The sequence below is a fragment of the Struthio camelus genome, chromosome 13, assembly GCF_040807025.1.
Source record: "Struthio camelus isolate bStrCam1 chromosome 13, bStrCam1.hap1, whole genome shotgun sequence".
In the NCBI taxonomy this organism is placed as follows: Eukaryota; Metazoa; Chordata; class Aves; order Struthioniformes; family Struthionidae; genus Struthio; species Struthio camelus.
In genome coordinates this window covers 7,004,230-7,026,371 of record NC_090954.1, presented here as the reverse complement: position 1 = coordinate 7,026,371, position 22,142 = coordinate 7,004,230, and the positions used below count along the sequence as shown (strand labels likewise).

General features: G+C 47.5%; 1 protein-coding gene across 2 annotated transcripts in view; it reads left to right on the top strand.

Annotated features, from left to right (window-relative positions):
* MGAT4B (alpha-1,3-mannosyl-glycoprotein 4-beta-N-acetylglucosaminyltransferase B) overlaps positions 1–22,142 on the top strand; it is a 59,713-nt gene that overhangs the window by 5,368 nt on the left and 32,203 nt on the right. Inside the window, exon 1 of one of the 2 annotated variants that reach the window (XM_009672128.2) lies at positions 1,137–1,158. The exons of the other annotated variant lie outside the window; for it this stretch is intronic. Coding sequence (XP_009670423.1) covers positions 1,152–1,158 — 7 coding nt within the window. The 5' untranslated portion in view covers positions 1,137–1,151. Of the gene's footprint in view, positions 1–1,136; positions 1,159–22,142 lie in introns of those variants that run through there. 2 annotated transcript variants of the gene reach the window in all.

Below are 22,142 nucleotides of genomic sequence, written 5' to 3'. Positions count from 1 at the left end.
GCTGGCTGTTAATTTATTTTTCTTTCAAATGATGTCAATTGTTCAGCTCTCCTCTGTAACATTGGACCTCATCTTGACTGACCGACCGGTCACGTACCCTGTTTCCAACTCTTTGCAGCCCTTCTCTTTGCCCTGGCTTTGCATTGCAGCCTACCCCAAAAGCCGTAAATGTGGCAGGAATTTTTTTCATTGTTTTCTTTAGGTGTTTTATGTCCTTTTGATTTTTATTTTTATTTTTTGAACTGAAGAGAAAATGTTAAATCTTGACAGTAGATGAGACTAGCTGTTCTTGTAGGAAGCCTCAACTGCTCATTCAGTTTACGCTTTCTTGTTTGGCACGTGAGCCGCTGCGACAAGGAGCTCGGCTCTAGCTGTCTGCCATAAGCGTCTGTGCTTGCGCAGCTCCAACAGTTGCGGTTCATGAATGGCTGAATCTCAAATTGGGATAAAGCCCTTGTGTGTGAGGAAGAACACATGAATTTTTTAGGAGGCTCTTGACATACTGCTCCTTAGTGAAGGAAACGTTGCGTGTTGAAGTTGGAGCTTTAACCTCCAGGGTGCAACTCCGTAGCTTAGAATAGGCTCCGTTCCCAAGTTTCCTGTGCAGGCTTCTTTGGCAGTTTTTTTCCTCAGATTTTCATGGTTTATAGTTACCCAGTGCCAGTCAGCTCTATGTCTAGATCCAGCATAAAGCCGAAGTTGCAGACATCTCTATACATGTAGATTTGCCTAAGAATTTCAGATGCTCCATATACAGTGACTTAAAACCAGTAACATCAGTTTTTATCGTGCAGTACTTTGGATGCTCATACCATGGGAGTTGTTCTTCCTGTGGGAGTTGTGAAAACGTTTCAAAATAGATATAGGCAGCTCCGTTAAGGACTCGCTGTTCACACGCTGCGGGAGTGTCTCAGCGCTGTTCTGAGTGCGCGGTCTTCATCTCTCACCTTGGTGAGACCCTTAGAACAGAGCAGTGTCAAATTTTGGGAGGCAGAAGAGGGAGGGAGAACAAAACTTAACATCATTTTTGTTCGTTGCAGCTGCAAGTGCTGCTTCAGTTAGTAGATGGAGCAAAGGCAGGAATAGTGCTGAGTCAGAAGAAGCAAGCGTGTGTGGGGAAAACAAAATGCAGCTAGAGCAATGTCGTGTATATGCCAGGTAGGTAACTGGAAACCGGCTGGGTGGCGAACTGGGATGCAGAAGAAGAGCCAGCGTTTGTCAGCGCTCCCTGCCTTGTGTCTAGAGCTCTTTTCTTTGTTGTCTTAATTTTGCCTTGAAGCACTGTAAAACGCTGCCTTCCAGGATTATGTTGGGAGGGTCCTGTCCGGAGTCATGCGGAGGGTTTCGTTCCTGATTCCAGCTTTCAAAAGCTGTAGCCGAGGGTCTTCCTTTTGACTTGTGGACGTGGCAGGGAAAGCGGGAGGCAAAGAGAACGTCTCACGAGGGCGGCTGGTAATGGGATATGGAGGTATTTATTACGGCTTGGCGCAGGGCACTCGCTGGCGTGCAAACATTGCTCTGATTCCCCTTGCGGCCGGGCAGGCTCGGACGGCATCTCCGCAGAGAAGCGGTGCTTATTTGGCGGTGCGGGAGGGAGGCGGCGTGGCACCCTGCGCGCTGGCCAAGCTGGTGGGGTGCTGGGCCTCGTCTGTGAGACTAGACTCGGGTACAACGTCAGGCCTGGAGGGAAGTTTCTCTGAGTGAGTTTACAAAGTCTTACCGTGTAACGCATAAAAACCATGAACGCTAATCCTCTCTTGAAGCAGCAGAGGCGAAGCTTATGATATTGCTAAATAAGGGTTGCATCTTCTGTTGCAGTACCCAGGAGTTCTCCTCCCTTTTCATTTCTGTTACCCAGTTCCCATATTGACTTAATGTCAGGTTTTTTACAGCTCCCTTTTGAGGCCATGGACGCTGGCTGCAGCTGCTGTGCTGTCAGGAGGTTGCAAATAAAAGCCCTGGTCTAAGCTGGGGTGTCTTGCCGCGCTGAGGTCTGACCCTGCGCCCACATGGAGCGTTTAGCAGTGGGAGTGATGGCAGCAGCTCCAAAGTGCACTTCTGATGTCTGAGGAAGTACAGGTGGGGACTGGGCTAAGGATCTGTAGAGTTTAGAAGACTCTTATTAAAATGCATGACAAATAAGATGTGTGTGAGCATTTCTGAGAGCCTTTACTTGGTCTTTGTGGTGCGTCATGTGTAATTGGTGGCTGGAATGCAGCAGCATTTGCAAAATTATCTTGCATATGATTTGACCAAGTTCATCCCAAGAGTGAGTGACACCGTGCAATCTGTTGATGTGCATTTATCAGAATAAATCTTTCGTTGTCTGCAGTCAACGTATTTCTGTTTTTATTTCTTTGTAGTTTTTGCTAGGTTTTTAAAATGTGCTCTTGGTCTGTACTTCATGTACACCTTTTCATACACCCTCACTGCTCCAGCTATAGCTGTGTGATGGAGTTTGAGTTACTAGTAGAGGAAGATGATATTCCCACGACCGAGATAGTGTTCTGGGGCTTAGGAGACGTGGAGTCAGGTCCTTGCTTTGCTGCATCTCTTAGGACTTTGGGAAAGTCACTCAGCTGGTTTTATGCCTCAGCTCCCACCTGCGCTACAGGGATAGTGACATCTCTTGTCACAAGGGTTTGGAGGACAGCTGTGTCTCCTACAGGAACAGCGACTAGGGCAGCATGCAGGAGAGAAGCAGACAGAGGAGGTAACGCGTAAACCCAATTATATCAGGTACTTCTCTTGGTTTACTTCTGTCCTATAACAAAACTGTTTCTAATTTGTGATTCTACTTGATTCACCTAAAAGAAATCATTGATTTGTGCTTATATCCCGAATGTTCATTGATTATTCACTTAGTGTTTAAGGTAAAACAAATCTATAGCTTGCTAGTTTAAGTGAAGCTGCCAGTCATCTCCAGAAAGCTTTGAGGCCTACTAAATTACGAAAGGATTGCTTTAGTGATAAATTTGGCAGAACTGCTAGCAGGCCGCCGCAGGTAGACTTTGGTTCCCCGCTGAATTAAGCACATCGGCTCTCCCTGCTCACAAAAACCAAACCGCTCCCCCAAGAAGTGATCTCCCTTTCCGCTGACGACGTGCGGGAACGCCGACAAGTGTCCGTTGTGTCGCGTGAGGCGGTCTGGCTCGGCACTGAGCTGCGTACCCAGGTATCTCCAGGAGACCCGAGATCCTGTAGGAGACCCTACGGGGCTGCTTGGGGCGAGAGCAGAGCAGAAAGTCTTCTGCTGGCGTGTCCGGTTCACGCAGCGTGAGGGAAGTGCAGTGTGTCTCTGCCTATTTCCTCTGATGGAAAAATGTGAAGTGAAATTCAGGGTGGAAGCCTGCTTAGGGCTGGGTTGCAAAGACCTTTGCATAGCTTTGTTTCCAGAACATAAACTTACGTCTAAAATAGTAATTGGCTGAATACTCGTCCCCCGTTGGCACAAGTGAACGCCAGCTGAGATTTGCAAGTCTGAGTTTGAAACGACAGGGTTAACCAAAAAATCAGTTCACCGAAACTCTGGGCTCTTCCGGGCAGCTCGCTTTGTCTTGCTTTTCTCTTCTAGCCTTTGGATTTGAAAATCCTGGAGATGAGGCTGAAATGTCTGTAGCGTTAGTGAAAAGGCTCTGCCCGCTCGCGCGAGCCGAGCGCTGGGAAGAGCCGTTTGTCCCTTCGGAGTAGCGGTGCCGTCGGCTGCAGGTGTCCTTGACGGTCTCCTGCGGGCCCCAGCAACCTGCCTAAAAGTTTTTGGAAACAAAGGTTTACGTTTCACCTGAAGATTTTTTTAATGCCGTTGTTGTTACTGCAATTCCAGTTTCGGCTTTTTGTTTTTGCAGAAATGGGAACCGAAAAGGTCAGCTGGGCTTGGGAGTGGAGTGGGTTGCCGTGAAGGCAGAAGTTACCGAGCAAATTAAAGGATCGTGAAAACTATTAAAATAAACAAAGGGCTTTTGCCAGGGCTCGAAGGTTAACTCTCTTAGACAGAGAGGCTTTTCAGGGATTGCCGACCAAGCATCTGTTTAATAACTTCCAGATTTGGGGAGACAATTGTCGTCTTTGACAGGGAAGTGCATTTTGTGGCCTTTTTAATTTTAATTAAAGTGAGTGTGTTGGGGGGGGGGACGGGACTTTTTATTCAATTATGACTTTTTTTGCTTTGTTTTTTGAGCCAGCGCTTAAAAACGGCTCATGTCAGGCTTCCGTCGTGAAATCAGAGAATCCAGGAAGGGCAGATTTCTGTTCTAAGTAATCTCTCTTTCTGCGTTAATCATAGCGTTGGCCGCTTCTCCTTCTGCTTTTGTCCCGGTGTCAAGTCACATTCTTGTCTCCGAGATCAGTGCATTGCCATGGACGCACCTCTGATGCACAGAGACAGCGCTGTAACTTCATCTTCTCTTCTGCGTGACCCTGTCTTGGAATGACTCTGCTAATATTTAAATATTCTTGCCTTCTTGTGCTATGTACAGTGTAAATACTTACTCAAAGGTTGCTCTGTGTTTTGAAGTCACCCGACGCACTTGTACAAGTTGTTTTAACTTCTGCCTATTTTACACTGGACAGCGATAGCATTAAAATGTAAATAGGCTTTAAAGGAGCTTCTGTGTAAAACTTAATATCCTCCTAGCTTTTTTGTTCGTTATGCGTTTTGTTCAGTTGCATCGTCAATTTACTTTGCGCCATAATTACTGCACTTGTATTTTAAGGCTTGTTGGTATTAGGACCGTTACCAAACCAGGGAAGAGCGCAGCACTGACGCGTGTCAGTGCCACTGACTGGTCCGCTTTACACCTACTCCTCAAAGGTCATCCCAATCACGTCTTTAAGAATCCTTTAATTAGCATAGCTTTTTTTCCCTCCTCTCTCTGTGATCGTGAGAGCTTTTTGGAAATAAGGTTTAACCTGGAGACCTTTTCTGTCTCTTGCTCCTTGTATGTATGCTGTAATAAATCCTGTATATATTGTCATTGCTCTGAAGAATTTCATAGTTGTTCTGATAGGAGCCCTGCGGGACCACAAAACTTGTGCAAGCCCCTTGCATGTAGTCGTAGAAACATTTCCAGTACGGAGGTATGACCTGCTTTAAAATACACGTGCTAAGGATACATGTTTGTATAATCTGTTTTATTCAAAGCATTGTAAAAACGCTATACCCGTCATTAATTACAAGATCTTCATGCAGAAGCAGCTGTGGAAAATTTTCTAGTGAAGACCGTACCGCTGTATTCCTCTGCTCCCCAACGGATGGGAGCTTAGAGTAGAGCTGCTGGGACGTGCACCCCTTGCATATCGCTACGTTCGATGTGAGGAGCAAGAAAAATATCTGTATTGACTGTGTGGCAGATGGATTTGGATGGTGTTAGACTCTCTCAGACTTAACAACTGCCACAGAAAAGTACCTGTCAAATGAACTATTCAATTAACGCTGGTGAAAACTGTGTGGTGGTCTCCTCTCCCTCCTCTGTAGCCCCAGACTGTGATCTTTTGCCTTTTTTTGATCTTGCCTTTCGTGTTTTAACTATTCCTTTTTCATGTCATATCTCATCGCATTTTCTCCAGAGTTGTCTTTGATACTGCTTTTCTCTTTGTCTTCCATTTGCCTATATTTCCTCTCCTGACCTTTCTTTTTCCTTTGATTTTTGGAGGAAAATAACTAGGACAGACTTCTTACATGTCTCTCCCTCTCTTAATCTTGTCTATTTTGAATTATTCACTGTTCCAGGAACTTTACCAGATGCTTACCAAATACGTGGCTCCCCTAACTCCAGACCATGGTTTTGGTATGAAGGATGAGCAGAGGGTAGGGTGGCCGGGGAGAGAAGGTGTCACCGGTCCCTTCCCGTTCAGAGCTGAGATTGCTCCGAGTCCCTCCTCCAGGTCTCCTATCTCGTCCACCTTCAGTCCAGTGTCTCGTGTCCATCATCTTTTGCTAACGTGCGCTCATGACTGATTGGGAAAAGAGTTTTCCTCCAGTCTGACCCGAGGTTAACTTCTTGTGCGTGAGCCATGGCCAGCCCAGAGGATGTGCGGTCTCAGTACGTGCGTGATCAGCACCTTGGTGTGGTGCTGGCTAGAGTAAACGCAAAAATTTGATGTTTTTAAAATATCCCCTCCTCCCATCCTTTCAGAAATCCTGATTCAGGGGCAGACATCTGTTTCATCTGGGAAGCAAAAAAACGAGACAAAAAGGTCTTCACAGTGAGTGAGGCTGGAATCAGATGCTGGGCACAAGCTGAGGGAGCCATCGTCTGCTCTCGGCCAAGGCTGCCCCTCACGTGGCTGCGGTGGTTTGGGGGGCTCAGCCGAGCACGCCGGTGCCTCCTGCACAGCTCTGGCGTATGGCTCACAACCTCCTGCTCGCGCGATCGATCAGCTCGGCCGCGAGGCCTCTGGCACCAGCGCTCCAGCAGTTGCCTCTGATGTCTCTGTTGTTGCATGCCGTCAAAGTTGATCCTCTGAGGCTAATGCCAGGAAAAGGGCAGGGTGGAAGAACGTGACTTTATTGATCACTGGACTCGGAAGTGCAGTGTAAATTCCCACCGCAGCAGCGATGGAGCGGGCTTAGCAATGTGCGTTATCCTCCTGCAGAGACCTGTGAAATAGCTGGCGGGAGGGGCAATGTTTTCCGGGCGCTCGTGGTCCAGATGAGCTGATGCTTCTGCTCAGAGTGCGCTTGAGCCTCAGACCAAGGGAGGCAACGGGCCGTCCATTGGGCAGATTCCTCCATGTCCTAACCCTGAAGATTAGGAGTGGGGGCCAAGTGAGATGCTGAGCTATTGACTTCCAGAGATGGTTGCCACTGTGATAATAAATCCTCATTGGTTCAAATGTGTCATCCTTTACACAGTGCTGGCTGCTTGTAAATATTGTCCGTAAATGGTACTTCTGATGTCTTCTTGGCGAACTTGAGTGGTTCTCACAAGGAGTAGATGTGCTGCATGAAATGGAAGGGTTGTTGGTTGTGTCCCCTGAATCGGTCAGGTGACTTGTGCTTGTCTTTTGCCCCATGCTTGGACCGCACATTTTTCAGGATAGGGTTTATCCATGCTCGTGTCGTGGAGTCAACACAAGCGAGTACCTCCATCAATAGACTGGCACCAAAGATGAATCCTTCCGCAAGGCAGCGGCGGGAAGGATGTGCTGAAGCACGTTCCCCCTTTCAGCAGGTGTTTGAGGTTGGTGATGAGGTCCAGGCAGCAAAATGGCAACAAAGAGCGAGCAGTTAATACTGTGCGGTTGGAGTGAACCTCTGCAGCAGCCCAGCAGGCTGAACCCTCCTCGCCACCAAGTGCCGACGCGTCCCGCGGAGGGGGATGTTTGCATGGGCAGGGTGTGTGGGTTGCTGGCGCTGCGCGCAGCTCACCGAGTGACAGCGATGCTGAGAAGGAGCTTATCCCACACCTTGCAGACTGGGCTTGAAGGAAATCGAAGGAGCAGAAGGAATTGTATTTAAAAGGTGATTAATTTGCAGACTTTGGGGAGCAAGAGGTATTTTAAAAAATTGGAAATGCAAATTCTAGCTGAGCGCAAACCTCTTAATTTGTTCTCTGAAATTCTCTGCTGCTTTGTCATTCCAGTAAAGTTGCATGAAACCTTATTTTCAGTGAGCTTAAAAAGCTGACCCGGGTGAAGAGGGTAAGAAACCAGAATGGTAAATGAACGTAATTAGGGCATGGATTGTGGGTTGGCTCCTTATAGATCAGTTTGTTTCATTAGTGTCTGGTTCCACCCTGTCTGTCTGTTTTATTAGTTTAATTTATTACTTTCTGAAAGTGCCTCTCCAGTGAGCTGAAATGTCTATTTACTGGAAGTATTTGGTTACCACAAAAAAGTGCGCTTGGCATGTATTTGGCAAATATTAACTACTTTCTTCTGTTTCTTTTGCAATTTAATTGTCTATTTATCTTATGTATTGATTGCTGAAGGCCTTGGTGATTATTTGTTGATTTTAGAAATAATGATTTTTAAAGGATCAGATTACATTTGTCGTATTAATCATTACCTTGGTGTGCTTGCCTCAAAGGATGGGATCGCTGATGGCTCCATTTCCAGTGTGAGCATTCACTGTCTGAAGCTATGCTTGTATCTTTAAATAACAAGATAATTACTGGGGTTTTGTTCCTGAAACTAAGCACATATTTACAGAGACACAAACCTGGCAGTCACAATTAAACCCTAAATTTGCTATTCGCATTGGCAGTAGAAGAGGCTGTAGTCAAATAAAAAGATAACTTTATTGTATTTATTTTCTGCTGTTCCACTCCTCTCCAAATAATTTCCGGCCATTTTGGTCCCAACTTTGGTGGCAAGGTTGGTGGGGAAATGGACTACCGCTATACAGGGGTGGTACAACAGCAGTGCATCTTTGTTTTGTGGGAGAGAAGAAATATTCTGAAAGGGTGTTACACTTGCAAATAAATGTGCTGGCGTACAGTGGCACATCTTGCATTGGGGGAAGGTGAGAAATTGAAAAGTCTCTGCTGGGAGCTGAGTAATTGGCACCTGCTATTATTATGTCCCTCCTCCCCCTTTTAATAACTTGTTTATAAAGATAACTCTCCTACAGATCTCATTATGAAGCTGTAAAACAAGCTTTTTTAAAAAAAAATGCATTCTTATTTATGTAAGGTCTGAACACTTTCTTATGTTTCTATACCGAGGAAAGATAGTTTTCCTGTTGTCCAGGAATCTTTCCTCTGCAGACTCTGTTTTCCTGCAGTGGATGCCCAAGGGAGATGAGATGTGTCCCAGCCATACCTGGAAGGAGATGTAATTCTTCCATTAATACAAAACCTGGCAGGTGGTTAGAGCGGCTGAGAGGAGAATTTTGTCTTGTTGTTGTTTTAGGCCTCGAAGCAAGGGATTGTGTTGGCTGTTTGAATTATGTTGGCTTTATCTCCATCTGAGCTTGCACAGTGACATATATTGCTAGAGAACATGAAATGAGACGTTTAGCATACGCCCCTGGGATCTCTCATTCCACTTCTTTCTGGTGCATGAAGTGATTTGTTTAATTGGTTCTAACAGTTTCATCCTTGTTCTTGTATTATTGGAGAGTGGTACAAACGGAAGCCAGGATCGTTTTTTGATCCTGTCCTGCGTAGTTGGATGACCAAGCCTGTTCAGCTCCATCCCGCGCAGGTGCAGGAGCGCGCCGCTGCGTTTCCTACCTCCGTCTCGTAGAAGGGATGCGGCAGGGTGAGCGTGTCCCCCTCTTCCCGTACGCCTGTGTGGGGATGGGAGAGGAGGTCAGGGCAGAATCGTGTCAATGACAATTGTTTTCTGATTCTTTTTTATCACCTTGCAGAACAAAAGAGAAAGAGAGTCTCAGAAAAGAGGGCATTGCAGCAAGCCCTGGAAAGGATGTAATCTCTTTTCTTGGTACTGAGGTATAAAGATAATTCCAATCGGGATTGAATCAGCGGAGGGCAAATAATTCTCAAACAATCCGCTTATGGTGTTCCAGGACATGAATGAAAACCACTAATGGGATAAAGAAGGATCTAGATAATTATCTTGGCTGCCTTAAATCCTGTCGTTTCACGAGAGTACTCTTGTGTGGACACTAATTTCACGTGTATGAAATCTGAAAGCATCTAGTCAGCTTTAGCAAGTTAGCCGTTACTTGATTCCAAAATAGAGACATTATCCCTTGGTGATCATCTGTCTTTTATCTACCTGGTTGGTCCTAATAAACCTGATTTCTGGTCTCTGATATTCTATTTCTTTATCCCCCACCTGCAGCAGGTTAAGACTGTGACGCATTATGTCCAGGGCAGATTCAAAACTTCCTTCATCCTTTTTTCCCCCCGACTCGCTCTTTGGTCTGGTGTAGTGGGAGACTTCCTATTTTTTTCCCTTTTTTTTCAGCTGGTAGTGCTGTTGTTTTAAGTCTGTCTAAAGAGCTCTTTGCAATATGAAGGTGAATAGGTGTTTGTCCCATTGGGCAAAGAGTGGACTATTCACCAAATGAAAACTGCCCACGTGTAGCTTCTCAGCAGCAGCAGACCCTTCTTGAATCACAAGGTTCCCTCCTTTTCTTGCCAGCATGACAATACAGTTAAGGTTCAGATGTCTTTTAGAAGTGCAGGCAGGCTTCCTTCCTTTTAATGAGGCATTGGAGAAGAAAGGTAGCCCTGTCCAAGGTGGACTTGGATTTCCAACCTCTTCCATGTGGCATGCAGAGATGTTACAAGGGCCAATCTTGCATTGAAATCCAAGGAGTGAGTATCTCACGTTTTGCCGTTGGAACAGAGGCTGGAAGATGCCTTTCCAGCCACGAGATTTGCTGTTCACACAACTAAGAACCATGACTTGCCCGTCCGACTGCCTTAGAGGCCTGTGAATCTCTGCTCTGCTATACGCAAGCATAGGTTTTGGCCAGAGAGTCTGATAAGCAATTAGGCACGTCCAGATAAGCCACTTGTCTAACAGGGCTGTGTGTTGATAGGATGGGATGATGCAGGATCTTTGCAGCCTGTAGAAGGTAGAGTAGAGTGGTCACCTCTCAACTTGGTAACCTGTTTCCTGAATAGAAGCTCTTAAGCCAAATTGCTCACGCAGAAGACTCAGTACCCAGATTCCTACATGTTCTGGTCACGGTTGTTAGCCCTGTTGATCCCAGAGCCTGGCTGTGTTTTAACAGTTGTGCCTGTTGGAGGCTTTTACCTGACAACTGTCTGCGTTCTGCGAGAGGAAGCCGGTAAGGTCTGGCAGTTGACCTCTAAAAATCAATTGATTGTCGTGTGTGGCAAGATATCCATCTTACCTCTGAGAACACCAGCTCTTCTATATGCTCTTTAACTGCACAGCAATCTTAATTGGGATTTTTACCTGGTTCTTAATATCACTTCCTGCCCTTCAGATGAACCGCTCAGTAAGAAATCTCATTACCTGGTAGTCGTTAAAGGTTGTCTTGTTAGCTGAGTTGCAGGTGCCTAGCTGAAATCTCTCTTCCTCAAATCTGTGCTGCACTGTAGCAAAAGATGAAGTGGTACTTGGAGCTTATCGTGCCAAGTGTTATCTTCAGGCTCCATAGAGCATAACAGACTATTCTGCCATCCCCTGCTCAGGTCAGTTGTACCCAGAGAAAAACTGTGGCTTATTTTGGACGTTGGCAGAGCCCTCAAAGTGCGTATTCAGTGTGTGACTCATTTGAGAAAGACAGATGTTTCATGTCTCCTTTGAAATCTGTCAAGATAGTGGCAGATTGCTTGGCTTCTGAATAATGTTGTCTGTACTTTTTTTTTTTTTAATGACTTCTTAAATGCAGATCAAGAAGTATTGTGATAATATTTAAAGGTCTGGCAAAACGATGACCCTCTAGGCCTTCATAGCAGCTACGGTGATCAAAGGAACTGTTTTACTGCTGGGACTGAAACTTCAAGCACTCATCTGTTAATCCAGAGAGCTGGTTGGAGATAATTCTTCTTAAAGGCTTCAAACCCAAGGTAGCAATTTCTATAACTCTTCCTGATCACAAGTCTGTAGTCCCTAGAAGCCCCAGCTGAGTTCAAGACTCCTCTCTAGTGTGTCTTTAATGTGTTGAGCGCACGGGAAGTCTTTCATGTGGCCTTACCTTGAAAGGATGCGGTGAAAGAAGTGGCTCTATCAAGGTAACACAGTAATTAGTGGTAGAATTGGCCATTTAAAATCCATGTTTGCTAGTTAGCATAGTTCAGCGGCCAAGATTGCTGCCTTCCCTGGGGAGAGCATGGGGGTAATTGGCAGACTTAGTGATTCAGCGGGCAGAAGGAAAGTGGAAGATGTTGGGAAAGCAAGAGAAGAGTGTGTAGGTGGGTAAAAATAATGCCCCTTGGTTACCAAACACTGTAGAAGAGATCAAGGATGTATTTTGTGTGTTGGTGTCTTCCATAATGCATATGTGAGAGCAGGTGGATTTTCTGTACGCGCGCTCTTGCTTAGTTGGGTTTTCAGTAGGAGTCCTTTTCTCTCCTCTTGCTACTGACTTCCTCTGAGTTACCCTCTTTCCCTTCTGGTCTGCCTACATTTCTTGCTGTGATTTCAATTATTTACAGTATTTCTTTTCCCCTTAAACTCCTCTCGGTGTACTATTTAGACAGCTGACACTTTCCAAGCCCACTTTTCTGGTAGGTGAAGTGATGATCCTTATGCACAGACCTCATGAACAGCATTTCAGGGCTCTTTGGCATTAGTAACAGTGTAAATGTTAGATTGCAATTGGATCTTGTGTTATGGAAGGTTTTGATTGTAGCTGGTGAAATAATGATCCCCTTATTAATGTAGAGTGAGAGGAGAAAACTGCAGAAGGTAACAAAAGGAGAGGAAGAGCTGTTTTGCAGTGGAACATGCACCTTTTTTTGGTGAAACTTAAGCAGCCCTAAAGCAGGAAATATACTCCCGTCTCGATTACATCACTGTGTGTCCTGAAGAGCCTTGTTAAAATTATTTCATTTCATTTAAGCCGAGTTTGATGTAACAGAGAGGGGAATCTATTGTGGCAGAGAAATCCAGGCTTACAGAGATTGTTTGAAGTCAGAAGCAATGTTGTGAGCAGGCAGGTTTAACTGTTCAATTTAGTAGTCCCTCGTTCTTGCCTCTGCAGTATTAGAGCTTAGAGAGAGTAAGCAGCAAATATTGGTTTAAATCCCTTTCTTCGTTGCCGCTGTGTTCAAACTGAATTAACTCTCTTTCAAAGAAAGAGTTTGCACTATAGGAAACATCTGCCACGGCCCAAATTGTATTTGAGGCTGGAATTAAAATGTATGTAACTCTTCAGTGGCGAACAATGAATACCCGAATCCTCGTCCTTGCCAGCAGTTGTTTTGCCGGGCGCGATCTGTACACCGCTCTTGTACCTGTGCAGCTACGAGAATGTGTTATCAGAATACGAACCGCACAATGTGTCGAAGGAAATAATGACTTGAAGGTGGCTTGCTGGAATGCCAACTAATTCCGTATTTGAAGCGTACCTCCATTTATTTATTTGTAGTCTATTAACAAGGTTTCTGAAATGTACTGGTAATTTATGTGGGTATATGACTGCGTTCACGGTGGATCTGTGTCAGAGGGCGGTATTCAAGTGCAAGTGCTGCTACATGAAATGTTTGGTCTCTCTTGGCTCCTCTATCTAGTGAGTTGATGTAAGCTCTTACAGAAAGGCCGAACAATTTTTAGACCTGTTCTAAATATAGTCCTTAAATGTTTTTTTTTTTTTTTGACTGAATAACTGAGAAGAGCTTTTGAAAAGGTGTGAGGAGACACAAGTGTAGACTGGCCACCGGAAGGCAAAATTAAAGCTCCTGTTTATGGATTATAGGGTATATCTGACTGTTTAGGCTGCCTTCTGGCTTGTTTTGAGTGAAGGCTGTTCAAGTGTGAAAAAAATTGTTCAGGTTCTTTAAATTGTGTCCTGTCTTTTGGCAAGAATTGCAGAGGCACTCGCAAAATAAAGCGAGGAGTGATGAACAAAGCAACACAGGAGTTTGAGCAGGACTTAGTAGGATGTGCTAATGCTTTATTTCTGCTGCAGAGTGGCAAGAGTAATCTCATGTATTTCTGGGGTTAGTTATGTGATTTTTGCCAAATTCAAGATGGATTTATGGATGTTTTGGTTCAGATTGACAGCTCCAGAGACGCTAAAACAGTAAGATGATGATGGTAGTACTGGGCTCACAGTGGGGACTGTGGTTGCAGGGAGCCGCTGCCAAGATGGTGTCCAAGGAGGCATCCCGGTGTCCTAGTGCTGAGGCAGGATCTTGCCCCGTTCAGCCGTATTTCCTCCAACAAGACTCTTGGTGTTGGGCAAATGGTCCGTGCAGTAAGGCAGCCCTTGCCGAAGCAGCTGTGGGAAAGAGCCGTTAACCATTCATTTGCTCTGAGGTTGAGCAGATTGATTCTCCTGTTGTGTAAACCCGGGCAGTGAAGGGGCAGGAGGACAGGAGTTACAGGTCACACCAAAATCTGCTGCGGTTGCAGAAGAAAGGGATAGATTTTTTGGTTTTTTGCAGCACTTCTTTTTCGACTGTGTAAAAAGCTTCCTTTTTTAAAGTCTCTGTAAATGCTTTGTAGGCTGAGTGCTGTAACTTTGAACAGTTCCTGGGAAATTGATGGTAAATTTTGACCACTTAAAGCTGATGTCTTCAGGTTCTTGAGGATTCTGCTCTTGGTTTGTGCTGTGGTTTTTTACTGCTTTTAAGTGAGTGATTTTATATAATTTCTGAGTATTGGCAGGCTTACAATCACACTCTCCTCCTTTTTTTTTTTTTTTTTGTTTAAGCCTGTTTTTTCTAAAGGAACAATGCTTATGCCCTTCATCCTAACAGGTTTCAAACCCCTAGTCTCATTTTAGCCAAATTGGGTAGCAGTACGGACATCTCAGAGGCAATCTAAAATCCTTCAAGTATTTTTGAAAATAGCCAAGCAGGCAGAAAAGAGCAGGTCTGCTGGAGAAAAGGTACAGTATGAATTCCTCCGGCAGGCTGCAGAAAATCCGTACAGAAGACGTTATCTTAAGAAAGCCCCGATCGCAAGAAATGCTTTGATCAAAGCTTTCAATTGACTACGGGACGCCAAGATATTGGATTCGTTGGCCCTTGAAAGTACCGTTCCCTTTGCTGCTTTCCAGAAAAGCCCTACTAGAAGAGAAAAGAACTTAAAAATTCCAAATTATTTCTAGGAACAGGGCGTGCCTTGGTTTTCCCCCTCGGCCTTGCGCAGCTTGCTGGGGATCGCGTGGTTTTGTCGGGTCAGTGCTGCGGTGGGACCGCGCGCTGCCTGCGGCCGGAGGCTCCACGCGAGCTGGGGCCAAAAGCCATCGCACGAGGGAGTCCCACTGGTGCATCCCCTCTGCTCCAGCCGGAGATGTCCCGGGAGAGGGGACGAATGCAGCCGTGCGCAGCATCGCTGCTGTGCCCTGTGGCAGAGCGGTGGGAGAGGAAAGACCATGGAGATGGACAGAGCCAACAGGGGAAAAACAGGGGTCCAGAAAACTGCCGTTTGCTACACTGGCCAACTTCCTGGCATTGCCAGGGCAGGTTTCTTGAAAGAAAGAAAATGTTGTCTTTCTCCCTCCCCCCCCCGCTTTTTTTTTCTTTTGGCAATGGCTCTGTCCATTTTGATATTCCTAGCTATTGCTAATGCCTCATTCTCTAATTCTCCTTGCTCCGACTGCTTTGTTTTTCCTCATTGCAATCAAGATAATGCAATACAATATTGCACTAAGAATTTCAGCTATTCAATTACCTTTCAGAAGTTGACTTAATTGGCTCTCTAAGTGATAGTGCTCTATTGTATGCAATCAGCACGACTCAAGGAGGGAGCAGGAAGAGGATAAGGACCTTGTTTCTAATCAATAAATACCGGTCTTTGAAATAATGCTACTTGCAATTTGTATCACCGGTTAAATTACACCAAAGAGGGTGGTCTGTGTTCGTTGTGGAGCACAGCTATAACGGAGTAATAACCCTTTGCTCTCAGCAAGCGTGTGGACTATTTTATTGTGTGTTTTCAGCAGATCCAATTCTCCCCTTGGATTTTTTCCCCTTAAGAATTACAGAAAGCCAAACGAAAACGGCTGCTGAGCCTAGCACAGATGGTTTGGAAGAGTCTAATATGTGATGACTAATCATTTATTTTGCACCTCATAAAGTATGCAAATGAATGTGATACCTGATGATAAATAATTCAAAATGGAGATGCAAGGCAAAGAGAAATTATAGATGAAATGAATATCAGGTAAGCAAATCAAAAGAAACAAACCCCAAAACCTAGGCTCTCTTTCAGGCCATGATCCGCAGGCGCAGCTTCTTGTTGATGCATGCTTGCCTGCGGTGCTGGAATTCAAAGGACTTCTGGCTGGCAGGATTTGTGTAGTTTCGTGGTCAGGGTTTGGCCAAAGCTACACATCGCCAAAGTGCCTTCCCTCGCGCAGTGCTGCTGCACCTTAGGTCGTACCTGGGTTTATTCCTGCTTGGGAAAACTTTGCCAAGCACATCAGGTTCCCGTTAGATTGCTCTTTTTTTTTTTCTAGTTAGTGGGGTAAAAGTGATTGGCCATTTCATAGTTTTTAAAATTAGTAACCATAATTAAAAGTACCTTGGAATCGGAAAGGTCTTGAGACCACAAGAGGAACAGGACACGGACCCACTCATAGTCCCCTTATGTGGATGGTGCTGCTTCTGCCTGGGGAAGTGCAGCTGCTGCCACCCAAGCCCTCTCCCGAAATCCGTTCCCGTCACAACTCGCGAGGATCGGGGAGGACGCGAGCGCAGAGCTCTGCTGAACAGCTCTGCGGGGCCACAGGTTGCGCTCCGTTTCCGATACTTTCTGCTGCGTGGGGGTACTTTCATTTTGGTTGGGGAAGCGACTAATGGATGTTCTCTGCGAGAGCCAGGTAGCTCAGACCACGCTGGTTTTTAACTGCTTGAAGATCCTTCCTCCTTTGCTCCCTTCCCCACCCTAGTAGGAGACGGATAAACGCTCTTTGGGGTGAAGTTCTGGCTCCGTGGACAACGTTCTGCTGTGGGAGGGGCGACGGTGGTGATCGAGATTTATAACGCACCAAAGTGCAGCTTTAAGACCGTTTCAGGTATCAGCTTGTTGGAGTTTTCCTGAAACCATGCTGGTAAATTGAGCTTGCCCCTCTCTCAGCTAAATGGCTGAGGAACGGTGATGCTGCCGTGTCCTGGTTCAGCTCCGTGTTAAGTGTGCTCTTAAATTGTCAGCGCTCCTCTCCTCGCAGCCAGGGGGTTGTACCAGTTGACTCGGTGCCCAGACACCCCGACAACGCGGTTTCTCTTTAATTGAGGGTTGGGACGGTCTTGCCTCAGCGGAGAAGTGGAGCTGAATGGTCATTTGGTGATGACAGTAATTGCAGCATCAGTGTGGTTTTACCATCCAAGTGTTTCACTGATGATCCCACGTACTGGCGTGCTTCCATATGGACTTTCCGGCCTGCCGCGGCATGTGTAGAAGCGCGTTGCATCTGTTTGTCAGACACGGCAACTGCTGGTTTGTTAGTAATTTTGTCTGTAGTGGGCTAAGCAATACAGGGGAAATCGAAAAATTATTTGTTATAAATTCGGTCTGTGGCTTCCTTTGGTCCTGGGAGAGGCTGTTAGGCTAAAGCCTGGTATATTTTCACATCTGCCGGTGAAGAATGCAGGATTTACCTTCCAAATGAAACGCGCCGTGCTGCACTGCCAGCAGTTTTGTGGGGGTCTTTTTTTTTTTTTTTTTTTTTTTTAAGTAGCTATTTTTTGTGAAATATAACCTGAGAATTTGTACTGGCTTAGCGCTTAAAACGTAGCCAGGGGAAGGTGGGACATTCATCCCGATTGCATTCGTTTCCGCCGTAACGAGACGTTACCGTCCGTCACGGAGGCAGGCGCCGGGGAGCGCGGCGAGCGTGCCCGGCTGTTTTCTCCTTGCTCCATTCGCCCGTCCTGAACTGCCTGTTTTTAACGTGCGTGTGCTTTGCTGCTTGTTTAATCCTGCCAGCTGCTCTTCTCGTTTGAAATCCATCTCTGTTAACGCCGGGCATGACACAAATTTGGTGAAGCTCGTAACGCAGATCGCGCGGGTGGGAGCGTGGCTCGCCCAGCGGGGACCCTCCGGCCTCCTCGTTTTCAGCCCTTACGCGGAGGGCTTCACGCTGGGTCTCGCCCAGGCCCTAAAACGCAGGCAGTTCAGAAAAATAGAGTTTAAGGAACAACTGGAGCGCTATAAATATCGCTTGAATTTTGTTCTACGGTGTCAAAGCACAGCACGAACCGTATGGCTCGCCGTGCCCTACGGAGGCATCGTTTTGCGCCCCTTTTCCAAAAAAAAAAACCTCCGTAACCAGTAATGTCGTGACCGTAACACGCAACCCTTGTGCAAACAGCTTTTTGCTCACCGCCGCTGTCTAGTCTTATTATTCCTCTGTACCTGGCACAGCTGAAAAAGGTACCAGGAGGTGCTCGCCCGGCTGCCCCCCGGGCAGGAAGGGGCGCCGCAGCGGAGCGGGGCTGCCGGCTCTGCCCCTCAGCGGGGCGTCCCGGCGCGGGAGGCGAGCGGCGCGCTCTCCCTGATCTCCTGTGCGCGGTTTGCAGCGTTTGCATAGACGTTTCTAGCGGGAACGCCTGTCGCTTGTCCTCTTCTGGTTGTTTTAATCTCGTGAGTCTACGCGTGGCAGTTTGCCTGGCGGAGGCGAGCGAGAACGTTGCTGGCAGTGGCAGAGAGGAGTGCCAGCCTGCTTTTTTTTTTTTTTTTAATTATTATTATTTCTAGCGGAGCTGTATAAAGTCCATCCAGGGCCTCGTGGCAAGGGCGTAAGTAATTCTCAAAGCATGCACAAATAGGTGACCTGCTCAAAGTTTAGCCTGAGCTTAAATCCTTGTGTTAAATTCTGACTTAACTATCCAGTTGCATTAAAAATAAAAGGAACCAAACCATTCTGGCCCAGGCTGATAGCTGCGGCATTTGGAAACGCTTCAGTTTCTTTCTCTTCTCTTTCCTGCTTTCCTCCCAAGAATAGCTGCAACGCTTTTGTTTCTTAGTGTTTTGCCCTCATGATTACTTCCGTGAAGACCCCCCGGGATGGGTTATGCCACAAACGGGATTATGACCTTAAATGGGAAACAAGCTGCTGCAAGAGCCAAAGCTTGGGGAAAACGTTGTTGTGGGGAAACGAAGTTGATGGATGTAATCCGTTTTGCGGAGCCGCGCAGTCAGGAAGTGCTTGTCAGTGTGGAGAGGAAATACTTGGGCCTTCTAAATGCTCGTCCCCTTCTTTTCCTAATTACTGTTAAAACAGAAAAACATTCCTCTAGTAGGACACCATCTAATACACCCTTTCATAAAAGGGACAGGCGGCACAAGAAAATATTTGAGGAGAGCAGTCTTGCTTTATGAACCTTAATTTATTTCTTGGCTTCTCTTCCTTCCCCTCCCCACACCCTCCCAAGAAAGGAGTTTACTGGCGAACCGCTTAGCGTGCCGTCTTCAGAGCAGCCCAAGGAAGGAGGGACGTGGTAGGCTTGGGCACCTGACGCCCTCCGACTCCTCCGAAATCCCCAGCTTCTGGCGTTGAAACAATAAATACCGCAGGTTCTGCGGCGTTCGGTCGCTCCCTTGCGGGACACGGGTTGCAAACGAGCCGGCTGTACGGATGCCGTCGGTGGTGGTGCCGGTCTTCCCCGCACCGCTCGACCCGCTCGTCTGCCCCGGCCCGAAGGGAGCGCGGGGGCAGCTGGGCTTGGCAGGGCTCCGGCCCGGCTGCCGCGAGCCCCGGCACCACGAAGCCTCTTCTGACGGTTTGGGAAAAATAATCCAATTAGCTCTTGCAGCTTATATAACTCCCTTGGCTTAGGGAAGCAGCCTAACTGAGTAGGATACAAGCCACATCTGGAAATGGTGTACTCAACACATTACCGCAGCCCGAGCCAGGACCGTTTGGACGGATTTACTCATAGGCACAAGATGTCCTTTGAACGGCAGGACGTGTACACACGTTCTCCTTTCTGAAGAAGTCGGAGTCGGAGTACGCTCTCGCTCATAAATCACTGCCCTGTCTGGAAAACTTAACCAGCTTTTCTCCTTGCCCCTCTCCCTGCAGAGGTAGCGTGGCTCTTCCTCTCCAGCCACGGAGGCGCTGAACGAAGCGTGAGTGGGATCGGCCAGGCTCCGTACTATACTGATAATAAATAACACACGTGTTTATGTGTTTCTAAGGTGGGAGGGACCTCGGTGATCGTCTGGTCTGACTTCATGTGGGACCCCCATCATAGGGCTTCTTTTGGGTTGTGTTTTGTTTAAACTGGAGTATAACGTAGTATAGAATTGGAATGTAGCTCAGAAGAAACGATCACGATTTTTTTTAATAAGCAAACATGGAGAATTCATTATGACCCTGGTAATTTATGCTAACGGCTAATCGCCCTTGCTATTAAATTTGTGGGGTTTTTACCTCAGCCTGAGGGTGGGGGAAAAAGAAGAACTCGGCAATTCTGTATTTCATGTAGTGTACCTAGAGCAAGCTTAGAAAAAAATCACTGCATGTTTTAGCCAAGCGCTCTTAGATGCCTGTGCTCCTGTTGATATCCATTATTCTCAGTGGGGAGGTTATGGACATTAGCAGCAGGATGAATTTCCCTTCATGTATAGTGATCTGCTCTTACCGCTTCCTTTTATAGTCTGCTGTCGGATGTTAAAGTACAGAATTTATTTCTGTTTGCAGGTGTGCAAGGCTGTTTTAGCCCTCTGGCATCCTGCCCGTTCCTCTATACCTGCATGGCGCTGTCTACATCTGTGTGGGGAAGGGGTTATAGAAACACCACCCCAAATCTGCTATGCCACGCACAGCTGCCGGGTTTGCCCTCAGGAATGCATAGAGGGGGAATTAGCTACAGTCGACGCGCCGTGCCCAGGTTGCAAATTACTGGTGCCAGAGGCGCTGGGACACTGGAGCTGGTTTGGCAGAGGGAAGGTTCGGTGTGGTGGGGTGATGTAGCTGGGGCAGAGCGGTCTGGTGCAGCCTAATGCGAGTTTGGCTCTGCAAGTGGTTTGGCCGCTCGTGTGCGGCGTCCAAGAGGAGGCACCCGTGCAAAGCTCGCAGCACTGGCAAGGTGGTGCAGAGCGCCCGAGGGGCTCCGTGCGGAGCCTGTCCCAGGCTGTGCCAAGCTGGAGTTAGTAAATGCTCAACCCAAGCTGCAGGATCACCCAAGTATGTTTGCACAGCAGGTCCAAAGGTGCTCAGCATCCTGGTACCCCACCACTCTGCGTACTGGAGGGCTTGCTCCAGTTCCTCATATACAACTAAGATACTTCTTCAAGTATACTGATTTATAAAGCTATCAGGATGCTACTGCTTTAACCGGGCTTTGGACGTGGCCATGAGAGTCTTCTGCAAGTATCTTCATAGTCGTAAATAACTGTACACAGAATCATGATGTTATAGTTCACGCATTTCCTTTTTGCGTGGTCATAAAACTAAATAATGAAATCCTTTGGGAAACCTTCCTGCTGTCACCATCACAGTTATTCCCCCAAAATGGCAATGTATCTAGAAGTGCTTGTCCCAACCCTTGACAGAATTGGAGCTCCCCTCTCTGCGCTGCCGCTGCTCAGAAATGGGTTTGCTGGAGAATTACTATTACAGCTCTGCCTCCATCTCTTCCACCTTGCTACTGTATTTGACAGGCTGACTGCCCTGTCCTGATGTTTTATCCCTAAAGAAGAAGAAAATTGGATTGGGTTTTTCACAGCAATACAAGCTGATTTACAAATGGGAAGCTCTGGGAAGCTGGATATGGGGGTAAGTTATTAATAGGGGACTTACCTAGGGTGATTTCTTTTATGGACTTCTCACAAAGGCATCCCAAGAGATGAGCCAAATCCTGCTCAAATGACGAATTTTAATGCTAGAAGAGACGCTGCGTGGCCAGAGAGCGAGGGTTTTGCAAGCGGTCTTCTGCTGCGCCTGGGGTACCCAAAGCGCAGCGCGTGCAGAGCCGGCCTCCCCGGGGCATCGCCGCCTGGCAGGGAGCCTCTTTGTGCAGAGGAAACAGGGCCTTGAATTGAGCTCTCAGTACTTGCGTTGCAAGTTGTGAGGGCAGCGTCCATCTGGGTGGGTCGCGGCGCTCGTTTTCGCCGTGCCGTTCTGAGACTCGCGTCCCCGCTGCGGGATTTCCCCTGTGTTTTTGCCCTGCCGGTACCCCCCCGGGCGAGCGCTGCGGGAAGCGGGGGCAGGCCCCCTACGGCCCGACTCGCGCTCGCGTAGGACGCTGGGATCTCGTGCAGCTTAACTGCCGCAGGGCAAGCCGCGGGGCGAGGGTTTGCGCCGTGCGGACCTCCTCCTCTCCCCTTCGCAGCGGCGTAGCGCAGCCCGGGGCCGGGGTCCCTTCTGCAGCTCTCTGCACGCTCTCGCCCCCCCCTCGCACCTTCCCCGCTCCCCAACGGGACCGTCTCGAGTTCGGAGCGTCTCGGCGAGTCTCGCCGCCCTGCAGCGTGAGGCCGTTCGCTTGCGCCCGTGCCGGGGGAGCAGCCAGGTGAAGCAGCGCGCTGCCGAGGGGAAAGGCAGCCGTACGCGCTGCGGGCAGCGCCGCCTGCCCCTGCTCCCCGGACGGCCCTTTTAACGTCGTCCTGCGCCCGCTCCTCTGAGCGCATGCAGCCGC